Source organism: Taurulus bubalis, assembly GCF_910589615.1.
Source record: "Taurulus bubalis genome assembly, chromosome: 4".
NCBI lineage: Eukaryota > Metazoa > Chordata > Actinopteri > Perciformes > Cottidae > Taurulus > Taurulus bubalis.
In genome coordinates, this window is record NC_136592.1 from 6,504,883 (window position 1) to 6,524,032 (window position 19,150).

At 43.8% G+C, this 19,150-nt stretch overlaps 1 protein-coding gene across 1 annotated transcript in view; it reads left to right on the plus strand.

Moving 5' to 3' along the window:
* znf536 (zinc finger protein 536) overlaps positions 1-18,029 on the plus strand; it is a gene marked incomplete at both ends in the record, with an annotated part of 88,248 nt that extends 70,219 nt beyond the window's left edge. Inside the window, one exon of the mRNA XM_079216468.1 lies at positions 17,875-18,029. Coding sequence (XP_079072594.1) covers positions 17,875-18,029 — 155 coding nt within the window. The remainder of the gene's footprint in view (positions 1-17,874) is intronic.
* Positions 18,030-19,150: the final 1,121 nt, after the last annotated feature.

Here is a 19,150-nt window from a genome sequence, read left to right on the forward strand (position 1 = left end):
CCGTCGATATCATTGTGTCCAAAAGGAGCTCGGCTCGTTTGATGCGGCTCTTGACTGACGCCGGCCGGCACTTTGTTCTCAGACCTGTGTAGCCGTCTCTCTCCCTCTCTCTCTCTCTCTCTCTCTCTCCGTGTGTGTGTCTTCTCTCCCTCGCGCTCTTTCAGACTTCACAACTGTCTCCGCGCGATAACCGGACGGGTTCCAAAGAGGCACGTCAGCCAGATTCGCCGTCAGGCTGACATGCAAATGTTAAGAGAGATGAAATATATTTATGGGTTCATGTATGAAAATGAGTGGGAGGTCACGGAGGATAAACTTATGTCGCTTTACCTGAAAATGTAATGAATATACCGAAAGTCAGCCATGAATGTGGGGAAACAAACTCCAATTATTGTATGATTTTCATCTAGTTTGTGGTGTACTCTTAATCACACATAAAGCAAGTGCTCCAGTGAACGGCGTTTCCTAATGAGCTTAAAACATATCCAGTATTTATGTATATCAGTGAAAAGCTGATACCGGTCAGTGGGTCGTGGGACTGAACCCTCCGTCGCGTGAGATGAACGTGTGTGATCCATGCCCATCCGTGTTTGTCTGTTTGAATGCAGAGACGCACAGATTGATTTCTCTTCATCCATCTTTGGTCCACGCCTCTCGTCAGCCTCGCCCGCCCCGTCTCTCCCCCTCCCCTATTGAATAAACACAGGCATTTTATAGACACCGGCCCCGATGCTGAGATATTGTTTTTTGCTCCTTTGTTATGTATTGATCCCCCCACCCTGTCTGTATGCACAGGGTGGACACTTATAGATGAGCACATGCACACACGTGAACATGGAGGCACATACGCTCACGGAGATCACTGTTGCCGGCACGTTGTGTGTGTGTGTGTGTGTGTGTGGGACATTCAAACATTGATGTCTGACTACTGATTCCTTGTCATCCTATTATTACCCCCACCTCCACTCGACATGGAGGCCCCGCGTTGTTGTTGCGTGTTTCTTTGAGCATAGTTAAACTACTCAGGCAACGACTCCATTGCTAATTATAGCTTTCCACTTGAGCGGCGACACAGACAGGTCGGGCTCCCGTGTTCACTTCTCCGGCGCTGGCTTTTTCCAGACATGTCGCCGGCGCTTCACTCGGACTCGGACCCGGACCCCCCGCGAGCGCTGAGGCAGGTGTGGAGGCCTCGCACCGGACTTTGTCAAGGCCCCATTTTGTTTGTTTGTGAGTCCACGTCCCTCTGCAAAAAAAATACAAAATAAAAGCTGCAGCGAGACTTATGGTGACTTTTGTTATTTGTTGTTGTGACCGTTATTGTTTTAGATGCTGGCCATTATCCAATTTGAATACGATGTCAAGATTTGAATACAGTGTTAAATAAGCTCAACAAACCTGAAAAAGTGGAACAATATTAACCGTTAACTAGGTGTGAAGGCTTCTTGTAAAACCAATGCGGTCTTAGACGCCGATTCTTGCATCTCAAGCTGCTGATCAGAAAAAGGAAGTCCGTGGATATCCGCTATGTCGGTATCTGCTGGCTACACCAGAGATTGATTTGATGGTGAAAGATCAACCAATACTGCCCTTTCATCGCTATCTTGCGTCCTAAAGAAATCTCCTCCTGTGCCATAAAGCAGTCTGGCACACAACGTGAAACACGTTAGAGATGCCAGTGGAAGCTGCCAGTCTCCTCGCTCGGTTGTTTGTGGTAATTAAACACTGATGCCGACAAACGAAGGTGGTAATGATTTATTGATGTTACAATGCTACAAGTCGTGCGTTGAACAATCAGAGGTTTTGCTCCACGGTTATCGCATTCTCCGCGTAGAACCGCCCGCCCCGGAGGCCGAAGAACCCCTTTTTGAAGATCCCTCTCCCTCGCCGGGCTGTACGCGGTGGCTCAACGCGCTCGAGTACCGAGCGCCGATGGAGTCCTGGCGCCGGCTGGCCGCTCCGTCCAGAAGGCAGCTCGGCAGGACGTTAGCCGGCTCAGCATTCTGGGATAGCTGCCCGGGGGTCCCGGATGACCTCAAGAGTTAAAAGCAAACAGCGGGAGAGATAGACGAAGGCATGGAAGAAGCATGGAGACTCACAGGGAGGCGGGAGGTATGTGGATGAAGGGGGAGGGGGGTTTGAGAGAGGGGCGGGAAGACACAAGGAGGATAAAACCGCCAAAAAAAATGTACATTTAGATGTTATACAAGAAGAAGTAGAAAGAGAGAGAGGAGGTAGACACCACTGTCTTTTGTGGCTCGTTCCCCTTGATACCGACGAGAGGAGATCTCGCCGCTGCAACTTTGTGGCAACAGTTTTCCACCCCGAGCGCAAAGTGAGATCAGTAAATACACGGGGCTCCAAGTCCAGTTTGGAGGAACCGCACTAAGAACCGCGCCCCAAGGAAGAAGTGTTCACAGTTACCCAACAGCTGGAGGCAGGGGGTGAAAGGCCTCCCCATCAAAGAGGAGAGAGAGACGCAATAATGGTGCGGATAGGAGAATCGCAGGCATCCTGCAGGGCACATTGCACAAAGTGGAAACAAAAGTTACAGATATGGTTGTGAAAGGATTGGGGGCAGAAGTTTGAGGCGTTCTTTTTTGGATAGTCAGAAAGTTTCATAAAATTGTCAAGACGTCGTTAAGGTGTGTGTGTGTGTGTGTGTGAGAGAGCGAGGAATTGAGAATGTCGTCCCTCAGATGGACCCGGTGAGCGACATGTCCCCCGCCCCGCCCGCTAGCCCTTTCCCACAGTCGTCTTCTCCTTGGCCCGATAATGACGCTTAAGAAGGTAATGGTGTAAATGAAAGCTGCATGTCTCTCTGCCTCTCTCTCTCTCTGGGGAACAAAGGGGCCTTATTATACCTCCCTGTCAGCGTCGCTCTGTGTCTCACCGCTGTACAATCACTGTTTTCAGCAGCACTGTCAGCATGGGGTAAATGGAGAGAGAGGCTGAGAGAGCGGGCGAGACAGGTAGAGGCAGAATGGGGCACCTCTCTCTCTCTCTCTCTCTCTCTCTCTCTCTCTCTCCAGTGGCAGTATTCAACACCAGTTATCTAGAAGTGCTCTTTTCTTTTCTTTTTCTCGTTTGTTGAAAATGTCTCTGTGTGCCTTTTTCTTATTTCTTTTTTAAAAGCTTGAACAGGCAGTGTAATTTATTTGAGGCACGCGTTCACACGACACACACATACGAACACACACACACACACACACACACTCCTTAAGTCGAGAGATATCTTCTTATTGGGGAATCTTTCAATAAATCAATGTGACTTTAAACACATTTCCCAGGCGACGCGGCTGACCTGATAAGAAGTGAACTAATCTCTTTTGAGGCTGCCGGGAGAGCTTTGAACCAAATCTACTGTGCATCTATCACCAAGGTTATTTGTCAATGGCTGCTAATCCCAGGTAAATTTCCCTGGTTTTATATCAGGGGTTCTCATGTCTGAAGTTTCTCGGCCTTGGGAAAATAAGAGAGCGGGCTTACAGAAAGTAAGGGAACAAAAGAAATGTTATGGATTTCAGCAGCAGAACAATGGCTGAGGGTGGGAGAGGGAGAGAGAGGCTCACACACAGAGAGAGAGGGAGAGTTTAGAAATCCCTCTTTACGCGCTCGGATCAAAGTTGCATGCATCCTCATGAAATAGTTTGTTATCGTAATGCTCGTGCCAGATCAAACGTGGTACTTGTGAGTGTACGCAAAAGTAAAAAGGCAATTTTTCTTCTTGTTTTTGCATTTCTTTGTTCCAAAAATAAATTTTTTTCTACTGACCACACCGTTTTTTTAAAAATGTTTTATTATGAGCCTCTACCAGATGTCCAAGAAAGTACACTTTCAACAATTGGCATGAATTTGTCTCCATTATAAGACATTTCAGCTTAAAAATATATTTCTGTGGAGAAGAGCAATATGTAAAACCTGAGAATACCAGCACATTGTAAATATACTCATAAAGCATTAGAATATCTTTATAGCAGTATATAATTATATATATAATTAAAGTTATAAGCACTCGTGATTCATATATTATGACTTCACCTATCTTAATACTTCATTTTGTCATCACTCACTGACATTTTCTTTGCAAGGATCACCAGCTATTATAATTTTCATTATTTGTAAAAAATAGTATTGCATTTTATATGTTGTTGCATAGATTTAATGATATTTTCACCTAACTTAAATCCCCTAAGGACCACTTAGAGTAACTTAAAATCATATTAGAATGCATAATTAGAGTGAATATAATGCATTATAACAATATTAAAATGTATAACTATGGGAATTATGGCGCACTTTTGTCAGTGAGTCACCAGCAATTATGAATTATTATGATACTTGACCGTATAGGTCATTATAAGAGGCTTTATAATCTAATATGAGTATTGTTATACAGAATTATAAATATGAATGAGTGCATATAACTATAGCTATACAGTGCTATAAGCAGATTTTATAAGACGCTATGAGTATGTTATAATGCAAAGACATGGGCATCAAATAACTGTTATCAAAAGGCTTTTACATGTAACATAAACATACTAAAAATAAGACAAATGTACAAACTGGGAGGACCACTGAGGGGTCCGACGCACCGCTCAACGACCCGCGCCCCAAACTCCAGGTCTGAGCGGGGGAACCGGGGGAACCGGGGGAACCGGGGGAACCGGCTCTCGAGGGTCACGTCTGTGTAACTTAGGAGCGTCCCAATTAGCAGAGGACACGAGCTAACGGTTGTGACCGACGTCTGGTCCCACAATTTCACCACAAAAAAAAAACTGTCCCACCCACCCATACACACACACACACACACACACACACACACACACACACGGCAGTAAATAATTGATCGGACACATTACTGAAAGTGGGGAGTTTTCATGTCTCCATTTGTTTGGTGCTGCACTCCCTCACATGGAAAGAAACCTTTCTTTGATTTGATTTTCATCCCCTCCTTTTTGTTCTCTCTCTCTCTCGCTGTCCTTTGTAGCCCCCCCCCTCCTCTCCCTCCCTCTCCCCCATGTGTGCAGAGGATCATGGAAAATCTCCTGCCATATCTGTCATCTGTCACGCTCTCTGACGAACAGTTTTGATCTCTCGCTCCTCTGTTTACGGCCGCTGTCAGGCGAAAGGAGTCGTAGCCGTGAGTGCTTACACCAGCGCGTAAATAGTTTGACGTGTGGCTCCGTTACAAAGTTGCGGGGAGTAAATAAGGAACCAAACAACCCACGCGGAATTGCAATTAAGTTGTGCGCCTGCTTCACGAAATGTTTGGAGCGGGTGTGATTTCGAGGCTCGCTCTTTTAACATTTCCCAAAGTCTTGATATCAAAAGTGTGTGTGTGTGTGTGTGTGTGTGTGTGTGTGGCTGACTGTTATCCATAATACGCTGCGCTCACCCTCTGATCTCCTGGAACAAAAGCAACGCACACACACACACACACACACACACACACACACACACACACACACACACACACACACACACACACACACACACACACACAGTGAGGATAGCGGATGGATATGTTTCTATTGCCGTTCAATCTTTCCGTGGTGAGGTCATGGTGTGAAGGCCCAAGTGACGTGGAGGATTTAGAGAAGAAGACTTTCACAGCTTCAAATATTCACATTAACAGCCACGTTCCACCACTCTAACTAGTAATAGAAGTATTTCTTTAAAGTGTGTTCTTCGGTTGAAATACACATTTTTTGGGCATCTTTGGTCACGTTGAGATGTCCTCCAGGAGTTGAATGAAAGTTTATTTTGTCAGCATGTGGCATTCGTTTAGTCTTTCTGCTGCTTGAGGATCGTTTTTAAAGCTTCTTAAAGTATTTTATTCTCAGAATACATAATAGGAAGCAATCAGCTAAGAGGGAGAGTCGACCCCCTTTTGTTTCCAGTGGAACTGTTTTTTTTAACATGAGCGATGACGTCCTGCATGGGAGGTTCCTCATCTCAGAGAGGCCTTTCTTAAAGTTAAGTTTAAAGAGGGGAGCAGTGGAACACACATATTTGTATATTGCATTGTATAATAAAAAAGAGAGCACGGAGGTTGTTCCTTCAAGAAAATAAAAGTTGAACTGACATTTTGATATTATTGAGCAAAATTCTTTGAGCAAGATGGAAAAACTACTCTTGACAATTCATTTAGTTCTGCACATTTGTTATTTGTTCCTTCCTTTCTTTTGTAAAATGTTCTCTTTTTTTTCATTTGGAGGTAATAATAAAACCTCAAATGTTTCTTTCCATTGCATAAACGGCCCAAAATGCCACTGGGATGTCGATTGATGTTCGATTTTGGAATGCAATTCAACGAACCCAAATGTTAAAATGTTGTGGACATTTCCCTTTAGCATTTCATTTGTCAATATTAACAGCTTTCAAATTCATAGATAGTGCTGTCAGTATTGGATAATAATCAGTCGGAGACAAATCAGTGCGACTGTCGAGGACAGACAGAAGGCAGAGAGGAAATGACAAGAGAGCGAGGGACATGGAGAAAGAGAAATGGAGAGAGAGAGAGAGAGAGAGAGAGAGAGAGAGAGGAGGCGAAGACGAGGAGGAAGTGGAGGGGTTTGGGGTGTTGGGGGGATGAGGGGAGGGGCTGATCTTGGAAAGGTTTAGTATATCATAATTATCCCGTTAAGTAACGGCGGAGCGGCCTCCCCGGGGGAATTTGTCTTAAATGGAAGATTTGCAAGGAGAACGGGTCAGAGAGAAAAACGGCTTCCAGTCGGCAGGAAATCCTGTTTACATTTACATAATCATATCAACACTCACTCCTTCTTCTTCTTCGTCTCTTTCTTTTGGGTGCCTTTTAAAAAAAAAGAAGGGAGAAAAAAACAGGGTAAAAGACAAATGAGGGAGGGCTCTAGGCTGCTGCTTGTCGGCGTTTGTTGTTCTTTCTATTTTTTTTTTTTTTTTTTTGCTTGCTGTTATTTTCTTAAAAGTGCTGCCAATGTTGGCAAGAATGCCTGGCTTTTTTTTGTAATCTCTTGCCAACACCTCTCAACATCTTTCCACCTCGTAATGTCCTCTTTAAGTGGAGTTCCTCAGACCTTTTGGCCTGTTTCCCTCGTTTGGCATGGTGGGAAAAAAAAAAGAAAAAAGAAAAAGCTTAAGCATAAATAAGGAATGGCGTGCCCGGCTGTGTGAGTCTTAATTGAGATCTGCTAAGAGCAGGCAGCAGATGTTTGTAGCAGCAACTGTTGAATCATCAGAGACCACGGAAAGCCTGTGAAACCATGTTAAAAAAGAAGCCAGGTGCTCCACTTTTTTTCTTCCTTTAAAAAAAAATATATTCCTCACTTTCTCTGCCTTTTCTCTCTCTCTTTCTTTACATCATGGAAAAACTGAAGCGGTGATATGAAAGTGTGTATGGGGAGTTTTTTTAGGAGGGGGGAATACAACAATGAGTCAGCGATGGTTTAGCAATGCTAAACTATTGTTAAGCATCTGCATCCTTCATGTATCTGCCAAAAAGGAGAAGAAAAGAATCAAATTGTATTTCATCGAACTGTGTGGAATATTTCTCTCAACTTCATTTATTTTCCACATATTTTATGACACACAGCTTCTACTTTTGAACTGATAACCATTCACATTTAACTTCATACATTTAAATGTATTTATTATAGTAGTATGTATTAATATTGCGCATAGTATTTCACTTATATCTTAGTGTAAAATGTATTTATTTGGAGCTGTGACGTCAGATACCGTGGTGGGAACCATTTGTGTCTTTGTGTATTTTAAAGCCCCGGCACTCCTAACTACATTCATTAAGTATTGTTTGATAGAACTCCATTGATTTATGCAAAGGAGGCGTGTTTCCCTTTTTCTTCTTCTCCTCGAAGCCTCAAGGGACTCGAGACAGGTTCAGTGTGAGAACCACTAGATTTACAAAAAAACATTGTCGGGCACCTGTTAACCCGTTGTGCCCTGAACGCCCCGCCATGCTACAATGACAATAGCTAGAAGCTGTAATAACACCTCACCAGGTTAAGTAAAGCTGCATAAAAACCCTAAACTCCAGATTGTGACGCACACGTTAGGGGCTTTAACAAATTAGCAGTTAATCCAGGGACGTCCAGCCGCTTGATAGACAGTAAACATGGGACGTTTGGGGCCCCGTGGGAATTTAAAGACCACACACACACTCAGCTAGAATCAGGCCAGTGTTCTTATTTAGATGAAGCCTTTAAAATACATTTCAGATCATTCTTTTCTTCTTCTTTCGAATGCTAAAATACGTTGATACTTGATGACGAAGCACAAGTGCAACATCGGACTTAACGTTGCTCAGAGAGAGCGTCCCTCCTCCTCTTCAACCACCTGCTTCCATCCTCAAGATCTCAACTCCTCTCACTCATTTTCCTGCAACGTTTGAAAGCTCGGGAGAACCCCCGACTCACCCCGACTCTGGGAACCAGCGACGGGTTCTCCGTGATTATGAATGATAACTACACGCTATCTGAGGCTGGGTTACCTCTCCTGTCTGTCTTGATAATCTGCGGCTGTCGAAACTCGGTTTATTTCCGTCCCTCTATCTGCATCTTTTATCTTTTAAGCGTCTTTTTTTTCTCTGCACTTTTTTGGGGCCTATAACCAATGCCGATATTTCAAACCACTGATTGTTGAGATTTGAGGGAAGGCTCACCAGTATCCATATTTAATGAAGGGCCAGATATTTTGGCTTCATTACTCACAGTCGTTACTTTCCTGTGTGTGTCTTTATGACTGAGTATTATAGACTGTAGCAGGGCAACGTACTTAGCGTTGCCCTATATATGCATATTGCCCTATATAATATTGCCCTATTTGCTGCCGTGTTCTCCTCCCTCTGTGATCTACCGTACATACGTCCTCCATACTGCGTTGCCCCACTCCCTTTGTATCCTCTCCTCGTCGTCGTCTTCTTCTTCTTCGTCGTCGTCTTCTTCTCTCGCAGCCAAATGAATGGGTTCTGGGATACATTTCAATGGCCGATTAACAGACTCCTTCTTCCTTCCCATCTCCCATCTGGCTTCGTGCCACACCGAATTAGTAACCAGATATGTCACCACCACCGCGCCGGTGCGGATAACGCCGCCGCGCTTGTGGGAGGGCCGCGGCTTGCAGATTAGCGCCTACAATTAATACAATTGACTCGCAGGAAGGCCGTCTGCTCTCTGGTGTTTTGTAGTTTACTGCCGCAGCACTTGAAAACCAGGCGGCGGAGAAGAAGTTCAGATAAAGGAAAGAGTTTGTGTGTGTGTGTGTGTGTGTGTGTGTGTGTGTGTGTGTGTGTGTGTGTGTGTGTTTTGAGATTGGTCAGTGCCAAAGACCTCATGAAGGAAATTACATTTGTAACTATGGGTCATGATAATTAAGAACTACACAGTGTATCATTCTGCTGTAAATATACACATTTGAGTAAAACACTCTCTACAATATGGACTATTCACGAATTTAGGAAAAAAGGTTTATTGTTGGATTGAACATTGTGCATTTCACTCTCAACTGGATTCATTCTTCCTATCAACTCATTGAGCTGTTCTTCTAAATACGTGAAATAAGTCACCACATCTTTTCCTCATCATCACTTTCTCCTCCACCTCATTTGTCGTAGTAGTTTAAATAATAGTACAATATCAATAGATGATTGTAGATTTAAAAAAAATTGTTATTCAAACACAGCTGTTAAGAGAGGAAGTATACAGTAAGAATGATAAGAAACACCAACCGGAGCAACACACACACACACACACACACACACACAGAGGTACCGTGAGTAGAAACACATCTAATAACTGAGACTGAGGGCGCTAATCCAAACATCCACTGGCCTTTCAGCCTTTGTCCGTATCTCGGAGAATGAGGGAAGGATGTTAGTTCATGTAAGCACAAACCTTTCCCCCCCCACCCCGAAAAAAAGAGAAAAGAATGAAAAGGAATATCTGTGGCGATGAGATGACCTCACCTATTTCCGGGACAAAAGCGTCCTTTTCAGAGAAGGATGGGCGGCCGTGATAGTTCGGAAACTCGAGAGCTTAAATCCTTGATTTCCCTGTGAGAACATGAAGGCAGCGCGGAGTTATCCGGAATTGCAGACACACACACACACACACACACACACACACAAAGTTGCAAACACACACACACATTCAGAAGAGACAAACCCCCAAAAAGAAAGAAAACAAGTTCTCCAAAATAACAGCCTTCATTTGACTGCGATGGAACCAGGGCACATGGGTAATCTGGCAGTTGATTGATTTCTTTCTCTCACTTCTTTTTTTTTTGGGGGGTTGCTCTTTCTATCTCTCCCCCTTTTACATTAGAGTACAGGCTTTTTCAAAGCACAGTGTGTCACTAGCATTTAAGATGTGGCCTTTTCCCCCCCTGCACATTCCAACGCCATTATGCTACATTGTTGCTGAATAAAAGGCGGTATTATGTTCCAGCCCCCCCAGTAAAAAGGCCAGAAGTGGACCCAGTTTTTATCTGCTGAACGAATCAATCAGGATTATGTCAGCTGAAAAGAATCACGGACAGCCGTCGCCAGGCACTGTGTCTCTGTGTGTGTGTGTGTGTCTCTGTGTGTGTGTGTGTGTGTCAGTGTGTTCTATCCCCTCCTCTGTGTGCGAAGGATGGGAAATTTGCATCGGAGGAAAGCACTTGTTGGGTATGAACATGCCCGGCTTGGTGACAAAGATGTCATTCGGGGTCTAAAAAGCAAGAGGGATTTATTATTTTTTTCTTCTATTTATGTATTTACCCCCCCCTTCCCCCTCAGCCCCAACCCTTTCTCCTCCTCTGTGGGAGGATTGGAAGGGCACTAATTATCATTTCAGCAGAAATGATTAGGAGATCAAACAGGGATCGAATGCCATTTCCTTCCATTAATGCAGGGGGTTTAGAGTGCCTGTCATGGCTTGGCTTGTCCTACGGCCTGTGGAGAGAAGGAAAAAAAAACAGGGGAGGAGAGAAAGCAGGGAAGAATGGAGGATGGAGAAGAGGCTTAAGAGGAAGGGGGCGAGGGAGGGACAGGACGGGATCGGGGTTTGGCAACAGAGAGACAGAAGAGTTATTCAGTTAAAAGGCCAATGGATTTTGTGAGGACCAGAAAGCCATCATTTGAATAGGAGAAGATAATTAGAGCTATTATTTTTCTTGTGTGATTTTTTTGGTGGAAATCTGCACAGAAACTGAACTTTGAAAAAGTTATGGAGGGACACTGCCAGCCTTTTAGGTGTTACTGCAGACGGTTGGTCTCTTCCTCTGCAGGAACCCCCACAGCAAACAAGACATGCATGAGCAACTGTCTAGACCAAGTATTGTCATTTTGGAGGGTTATTTTTGTACTTTTATAACATTGTGGAACTTGAGAAAAGGAACAGATTAGGAAAAGAGTAGTCAAAATTGATGTGGGAAAGCCCGAGATAACCCCACTTTTAGTCTGTAGTATGGGATAGGATCCTACACGTCCCATGATGCAGCTTGATAGCTTCTCTTTGATAGCGCCCAGTCAAGGCAGAAAGTGGGGCGCCAGAATACCCCCTCCATTTTGTCCTGGATATCAATTTAATTAATAAAGAGTTATTGAAAAGCAGGCAGAAGCTCCCAAGCTGGTTTAGCTCTTTACCTCGATTATCTGAAGACGACGTTCACAGGCTTCTGGAGGGAAGGATGAAAGAAGCACAAGGACTTTCACCTAGGAGACTGCTGTCCGTGTCCCGAGTCAAGGTTGACTTAATTTACCGTAGCTTTGTTTAACGTCAGTTACGTACTGAACGAGTAACTTTGAAATGTCAACTTCCTGGTCCTCAGGTCACATGATGGTGCGTCCCATAGACTTATTTTTGAAATGGATGATCAGTGACGAGGAAAGTGACTTTAAGCGAACCATGAATGTAAGGAAAAGATCTGTTCTGAATATCCCTATGCGACATATCTGCTAAGTCAACACCCTGCGATACTTCTGTGATCGTGGCCCTGTCGAGATTCAACCTTCCAAAGTTTGAGGCCGAAACGCAAATACAGCCGATTGCAAAAAAAAACAAGCGACGCTGAGCCGGAGCCTAACAAAGTTGGATGTTTCCATTAAAAGATCAGAGAGACGCGAGGTGGATAGCTGGGAGATTAGCGAGAATGCGAAGAAAAAAGGGGGCAGGACGGGGAGCGCGGATGAGTTTGTGATTGTTTCAGCACGTCAGATGAGAGAAATGTCAAAGAGAATGTGAGAGATGACCTCTGTGTTCATCGCCCATTAATGACCCTGCAGCTCCCAGCTTCATTTTCCCTCTCATCAAAAACATTAGAGAAGAAAAAAAACATTTCCTCCTGACTCCAATAGTCATTTCCCCCCGCATTGTATTTATGTATTGAAAAAAAAGGTAATAGATCAAGCACATTCCATTATTCTCTTATAAGATCATTAGCAAATATAATTAGATATGAAAGAAAGTAATTTGGAGAGGAGAGGGGAGAAAAGCGCTATCAGGCAGAGAAGACAGATTGTAGCATCAGAGTGTTTGGGCTTAAATTGCTCAGCGGAGGTATTATCAAGCCGGCAATCTTTTAGCCTCAGAAATAGTTTTGGAGACAGAGAGCGAGAGATAGAAAGAGGCCACTAACATTCACTTCATTGTGTTTTTTTTTCCGCCAACTGCAATCATTCTTTTTCTCTTTTTTTTTTTTTTTTATATACAATTTTCCTGGCTTTCTTTTTCTTTTCATTTTTTCCCCTCCTCTGAATCCTCCCACCCTGTCACACGCGTCGCCTCGCACTAGAGCCGAGAGTTTGCAGCGAAGAAACAAAACTGAGTTTATAAAAAGAAAACAAGTTGACATGGAGTCATCACACACACACACACACACACACAAACACACACACGGGCACATACGCAAAAGAAGAAGAAAAAAAAACACACGCAAAAAAACAACTAAAAACAACACATTATCACAGACAACAGGAAACAGGTAACCTTTTTTACCCGCTCCTCGCACATATTGATTCGGCTTTTGTAATATTTTTGCGACTTAAAAAAACACAGAAATAACACAGAAATTGAGCTGCCGCCTTGAAGTCGCTTTTTTTTTCCTTCTCTTTTTCGCGAGGAACCTTTCCCCGCCGCACGCTTCGTCTCCTCTCTCTCTCTCCCTCCCTCGCTCGCTCGCTCGCTCGCTCTCCTCCACCTGCGCACACAGGAGTTTTTCCCTCACTCTTTGTTGCACCTTAACACCACACTATGTTTGTCTAATAGGGATCTGAGTCGAAAGCAGACTGGGAGCACAACAATCCTGCTGCGTCTCACCACAAATTTGCTTCTTTTTTTTCTCTCTCTCTCTCTCTCTCACCCCTTCTTCTTCTTCTTCTCCTTCTTCTTCTTCTTCTTTAGTGGTGCTTTGAGGGAGGGGGTGCAGAGGAGGGGTGGCAGGGTGGATGTGGATTTTTCTAGTCTTTTGTGCGAATCACAGGGAATGGTAACTATAAACATCCTGTATTCATTAAAACCATCTAAAAATACAATTTTGGAGGGGTGGGGTGGTGTGTGTGTGTGTGTGTCTGTGTGTGTGGTGGGGTGCACTCACTTCCTCGCCGCTCCTCCTCGGTGTATACAAGCGGGCCGTGTTATGCCTGGTGCCGCTCATATTTACATATTTATAAATACTGGGCTGTACAATGAGACGGGGCCGTGCCAAGAACAACACTTTCTGCGAGCCGAGGGCCCGGATGCCTGGGAGAGCGAACAAAGGAGCCGCCGCCACCTTCAGCGGCACGCCGAGGGTTCACAGGGCCGCTCTGTCCAGGTCCATATGGAGAGGGGCCGCGGCGGGCCGGCCTGCGCTTTTAGGTGACACCGATGTGTGAGGTGTGACATCACTCTCACAGCGGCCGTGTCCACGATGCATTATGAACACACTTCTGCCGTGTAATAAGCACAATTAATTGACATCAATAGCTACTTCGAAGATAATGCATCATAATATGTTATGCTGGTCCCTTACCAACCATCATAGTGTATTATACTTTCCATAGTTCTAATAGATTCAAATGTTTTTTATTATTGTATTATAGTAACTTTAAAACTGGACTACAATGTGAGTATAAGTTGATCTAAGTGGTCTTTGTTTGCTTTAAAAATATCATTAAATTTCCGCTTACACGTTGTAAAAACACAACTGTTTAGTTCAAACCGAAGCCATGTCTACTCACGACCCCAAGGGTCACCAGTCACATGGTCTCCCAGTTGTGACCCGTGCAACCAAAGCATGGGTTTCCACGTCGTCTGTCATTTGAACACACGGAGACAAAGCGTTCGTGAATATATAAACCCCAGAACAACAAACTATAAGCACCCAGTTCAGACACGGTAAGAAAAGAGTTACAAATACGCCAACCAGTGAGTAGAACCAGTGCAACTATTAAATAAACTTAGCATCAACTAATAAGACCAGACGTCAGGCGAAAAGTCTGTCAAAATGTGTGTTAACGCAGGCTTTTAAATAGTGAATAATATGCATCGTGCATATGATCAAACGAGCAGCAATTTCTGAAAACGAGGAGATCCAAAAGCGGGGCATTTGGTTGAACTGGCCATTTAAGTGCCTCGTTTCTACATCCTACATTGCCATTTAGAAAAGCTTGAAGTTGAACCAAAAATGTCAGCTCAGTGTCGCTTTCGGGCCTTTAAAGAAAAAAGAAGAACAAAAAAATGCATATCGACTTTCATAAATCGATATTGGCTGAACCCTAATGGTCATCGCAGAATAGAAGAAGGGCTGAAACAGAGGCACCAGCTTTTCCCAGTCATTAGTTTATATATATATATATATATATATAAATATATATATATATATATATATATATATATTATCAAGAAACGCACAAATGTGCCACACTACCGGTGCTTCTACTTGGTGAGTCAGGTGATATATCGCAGACTGCTTTTAATGTCAGGTGATGCCTCTGAGACCAGGCCCTCACACTTAGTCACACACACACACACCGACATGAATACACACACACAGACACGAATACACTCACACACACAGTCCAGCGCGTTCCAAGGCGGTCTTCCGACACATGCTCGTAGTGCGGTGGTATGCCATTGTTCTCGCCTCCTGCCCATTTATCCATTCTGTTAAGCATGACACATGTATTAACAGAGAATGGATCCCGGAGCTGTGTGTCCTCGCGCCATATGTTTCCCCTTTCCCAGGTCCTCTCGTCTCCAACAGCCAGCTCCGCCTCCATCTGCCGCACCGCCGCAAGAGGGCGCGCTCGCTCTTTCACATCGCAGTTGAAGAGATTTATTTTGAGGGGGGGCAACGTGGGCCATTTGTTGTCGGGATACCGCGGTTTTCCTTAAATGCGAGACAATTTATCGAGGTAGATTTTCATCAGGACCTTGTATGCGCGCCGCACGGCGGGCCGATAAGCGTTCATGTGATAAACGAATGCCAGGCGGGTTTTTTCTTTTTTTTCTGTGTCTGTGAGGTGCATCTGCCGTCTGCCCGAATGGGAAATTAAAAACTGCGAGGGGGAAGTTATGCTAAATCTATAAAGTTGGCCACGAAATCTCTTTCTCCCCCCTCTCCTTCGCAGTGGCAGTTGTTTGGGGAGAAGGAGCACCGTGCTTAAATAATAACATTCCAGGTGGCTTAGTTAATGAACAGTGAAAATCAAATATGGGGCCCTAATCTGGAGCTCGTTACAGGAAGTCAAAGGCAGGAAGTGCCCTTGGGGGGGGGAGAGCGAGGCATTTGTTTTGAGGCATCAAAACGAGGGGACTTTATTTACTTTGCTTCATTTCTGTTATGTTATTCTACATAGAATTTAAAAAGTGTGAACGTCACGGACATGAGCAGATGATGTTTAACGGCGGCTTCTTGGATTTTTTTTATTTCTCCAGTGCTCAGGTCAAATGATCGGCTCATTTGAAGTCCGGCTTCTAATACAGACATGTTGGATCTGCATCAGTCGGGACTGTATGTGGAGGTGTACGCTCTGCTGCCTGTGTGCAGGCTTCACTGTCTCATGTACTGTATTAGCTTGCCATCTTGTGGCGAGACTTGGGTATGACATCCTTTGCTCGTGAGGGAAAACACCAGTTATTTGGCTATAAAAGAGACCAACCCTTCTGTAACCCTCACATCTAATCCGGTTGTACTTCATATGTTCCACTATTTCAATCTGCCAATATCATGAGAATAAAAAAAACAAAAAAAAAAAAACATTTGTAATTATCCTTTAGTATCACCGGACCGATCCAGAGCCGTAGCAGCGTGAGGCCCGTGCTCCGCTCCGCTCGCGGACGGCTCCAGAGTCATTACTCAGCGCTGAATCGAAGAGATGTTTTATCACGTTATTAGCTCTTTATTTTCCCTCCGCCACTACGCCGCCACTTCCTATCATTTTCAAATCCATTTCCATCCTCGAGAAAAAAAACAGAAGAGGAGGAAGAGGAAAAAAGAGCACAGCTCAAATAAACCTGTGTTTTAATTTGGTTTCGTCAGATTCATAACGCCACTTTAAAAGAACATGACATGCAAATGTGTTCGCCGGTGTTTTATTGCAAAATAATTTCCGAAGAAGTTGCTGAGGGAATGGAAGTGTAGAAAAAGGAGGGGGCAAGTTGTATTATTTAGTGGCCGCTGCTCTGGGACCTAATTACAGTTATGCATTTCTTTCTGTCTCACCGAGTCTTAAAACTTTTTCTTATTTTGTATTATTAGATTTACTCACTTCGCTTCTCGCCCGCTGTCACACTTCCTGTCACGCTTATTGAGCCCAACCGACTTGATTGTAACAAGTGCGAAGCCACTCCCGTTGTCGTAAAAAACAATAAGGCGTAAGCGCCTCGTATCGTTTTAGGAAATGAGCCTTTTTTCTCGCTGTGGAGGCTCCTGTGTGCAGAACCTTACCGTACCCCAATACTAGTCACACAGTGATATATACAAATATTTTATCTAAACATGTTTCACTTAAATGTTTTCCTTTTTACTTTGTCTACCCTGAATGTTTCGCCACTGATCATCAGTTTATTAGCATGCACGACACAACAGAGGACTGAATTGCTTCATACATTTGATACTGTGAGCTGAAGGTTTTTCTGTTGCTGGTCCAGGTCATATATATATATAATTATATATATTAATATATATATATATATATATATATATATATATATATATATATATATATATATATATATATATATATATATATGTACTTTGTAGAGTCTGAATCCGTAGGAGACATTTTAAAGGGTCAGTTCACTGAAACAATAAATGTCCCGCGACATTGGTCGTTTTTTATTGGTCCATCCGTCTTCGAGCCAACACAACGATACAATGGAGGTGAATTTATTTTAGTTTTTTGGGGGGAAATTATATTTGACAGCAAAAGAAAACTGCATCCCTGTTATTCGGGATAATCCAAAGACTTATCTCTGGACAGTGTCGACTGGGACTACTTAATGCCAAATAAATAGTCCCTCTGAAAACGGTTGGCAGTGAGGTCTATGGATTATCCAGACACTACTCACCTCCTTTGTATCGGGGTGAACCTGGACCCATTAAACCAAAACTATCCTTAAGACTAGATATAGCCACAGGTAAGTAAACAATATGTTTTTCTGTAATGTTTTGGTGAAATGACCCTTTAATCCTTTAACGTTTGACACACTTGTCTGTGGCCCATTGTACAAAGCTGACATAGGAATATCTCATCCATCCATTTTGCCCCACTTTGACCATATAATGCAATGCTTAGCATGTTAGCGTGTTAGCGTGTGTGTGTGTGTGTGTGTGCGTGCTGCATGGTGGGGTCAGTGTGTTGGGTCCGTGGTGCTAATCTGCCTCTTGTTCTCTCATTGGCTGTAGTGCATCTCTGGGTAGGAGAGGAGGACCAGCCAATGACCCACGACCCCGCGCTGACCCACGACCCCAACCATCTTAACAACGACCTTAACCACCCTAACAACCATAACCTAGACGACCCAGAGGGGCTGGACGCCCACGCTGTAAACAAAGACTAACGGCACCACACCGGAGCAAGGCAGGAGGATGAGGATGGTGATGATGAAGGCGATGAGGAGGAGGATGAAGGATAAATGGAGGAGTACACTATAACAAAGACTTTATTTAAGATGAAAAAAAACACATTCTACCGTCAGAGTCAAGAGAAGGCGTGACTATATGAAGGAAAGTTTGGGACAGTTTCCTGTTGGGGACGGATTTGTGAGATTGCTTGGACACTAAACGAAGTGAGGGCAACTTTCCTGTTTGGTCTCCCGTGGTGGGAATGCCCTCTTTGTCCTTGTTGTCTTCTCTCTTATACTATGTTGTTTTTGTTTTTTCCTTTTTTCTTTTGATGAAACTACCTGTCTGATTAGCACTTCCTGTAACCGGCACCGCAGATCTCTGATACATTCCTTGAGCTAGAAAGGTGTGTCTTTTTTTAAGAAGAAAATGAACAGCAGAAAAACACAAGAGTAGGACTGAAGTGTAGCGCTTAATCGAATGCTTTCAAAGACTTTTTTTCCTCTCCTGTTGAATGAAGAAGACAGTTATTTCACCGTTATATCGTACCTGGAATGTATTCTACTGTAAGATAGAGACTCGACTTCACCGGGGCGGTTGACAGAGACCAAGCACATTTTTTTCTGTCAGACCAGCCGCCTCCTGGCTCTCCTGTCAGTCACAGAGCCCCCATGATGCATCACACCGATCCTGGTTAAAGGACAGGGCACCATATGACAATCTGCAATGCAAGAAAGAAAAAAAAACATACTCACAGTTGACTTTTGACGATGGTGGTGCTATTGATGATTGTGAAGAAGAAAGACTATTCAAGCTGCCCTAAATGTACTTATATTACTACAGTATACCCCACCTTCCCTCCATCCCTAGGCCAGTACAGGCCTTCACCCTGCTATATGGCTCCCTCTGTCTTTTATTTTTATTTTGTTTTCCTTGTTCTTGTATCATTCGACACAGCGCCCATAGTCGCGTAATGTACATAGAGAGATATACAGTAGTTCCAAAAAAAAGAAAGAAAGAGTGGAAGCAAAAGTTTTAAAGCACTTGTGACGAGGAAGAAGCAAAGAAGTGACAGTAGTTTACACGGCCACGCTCTCAAAAAAGGTAGGCATTTTCT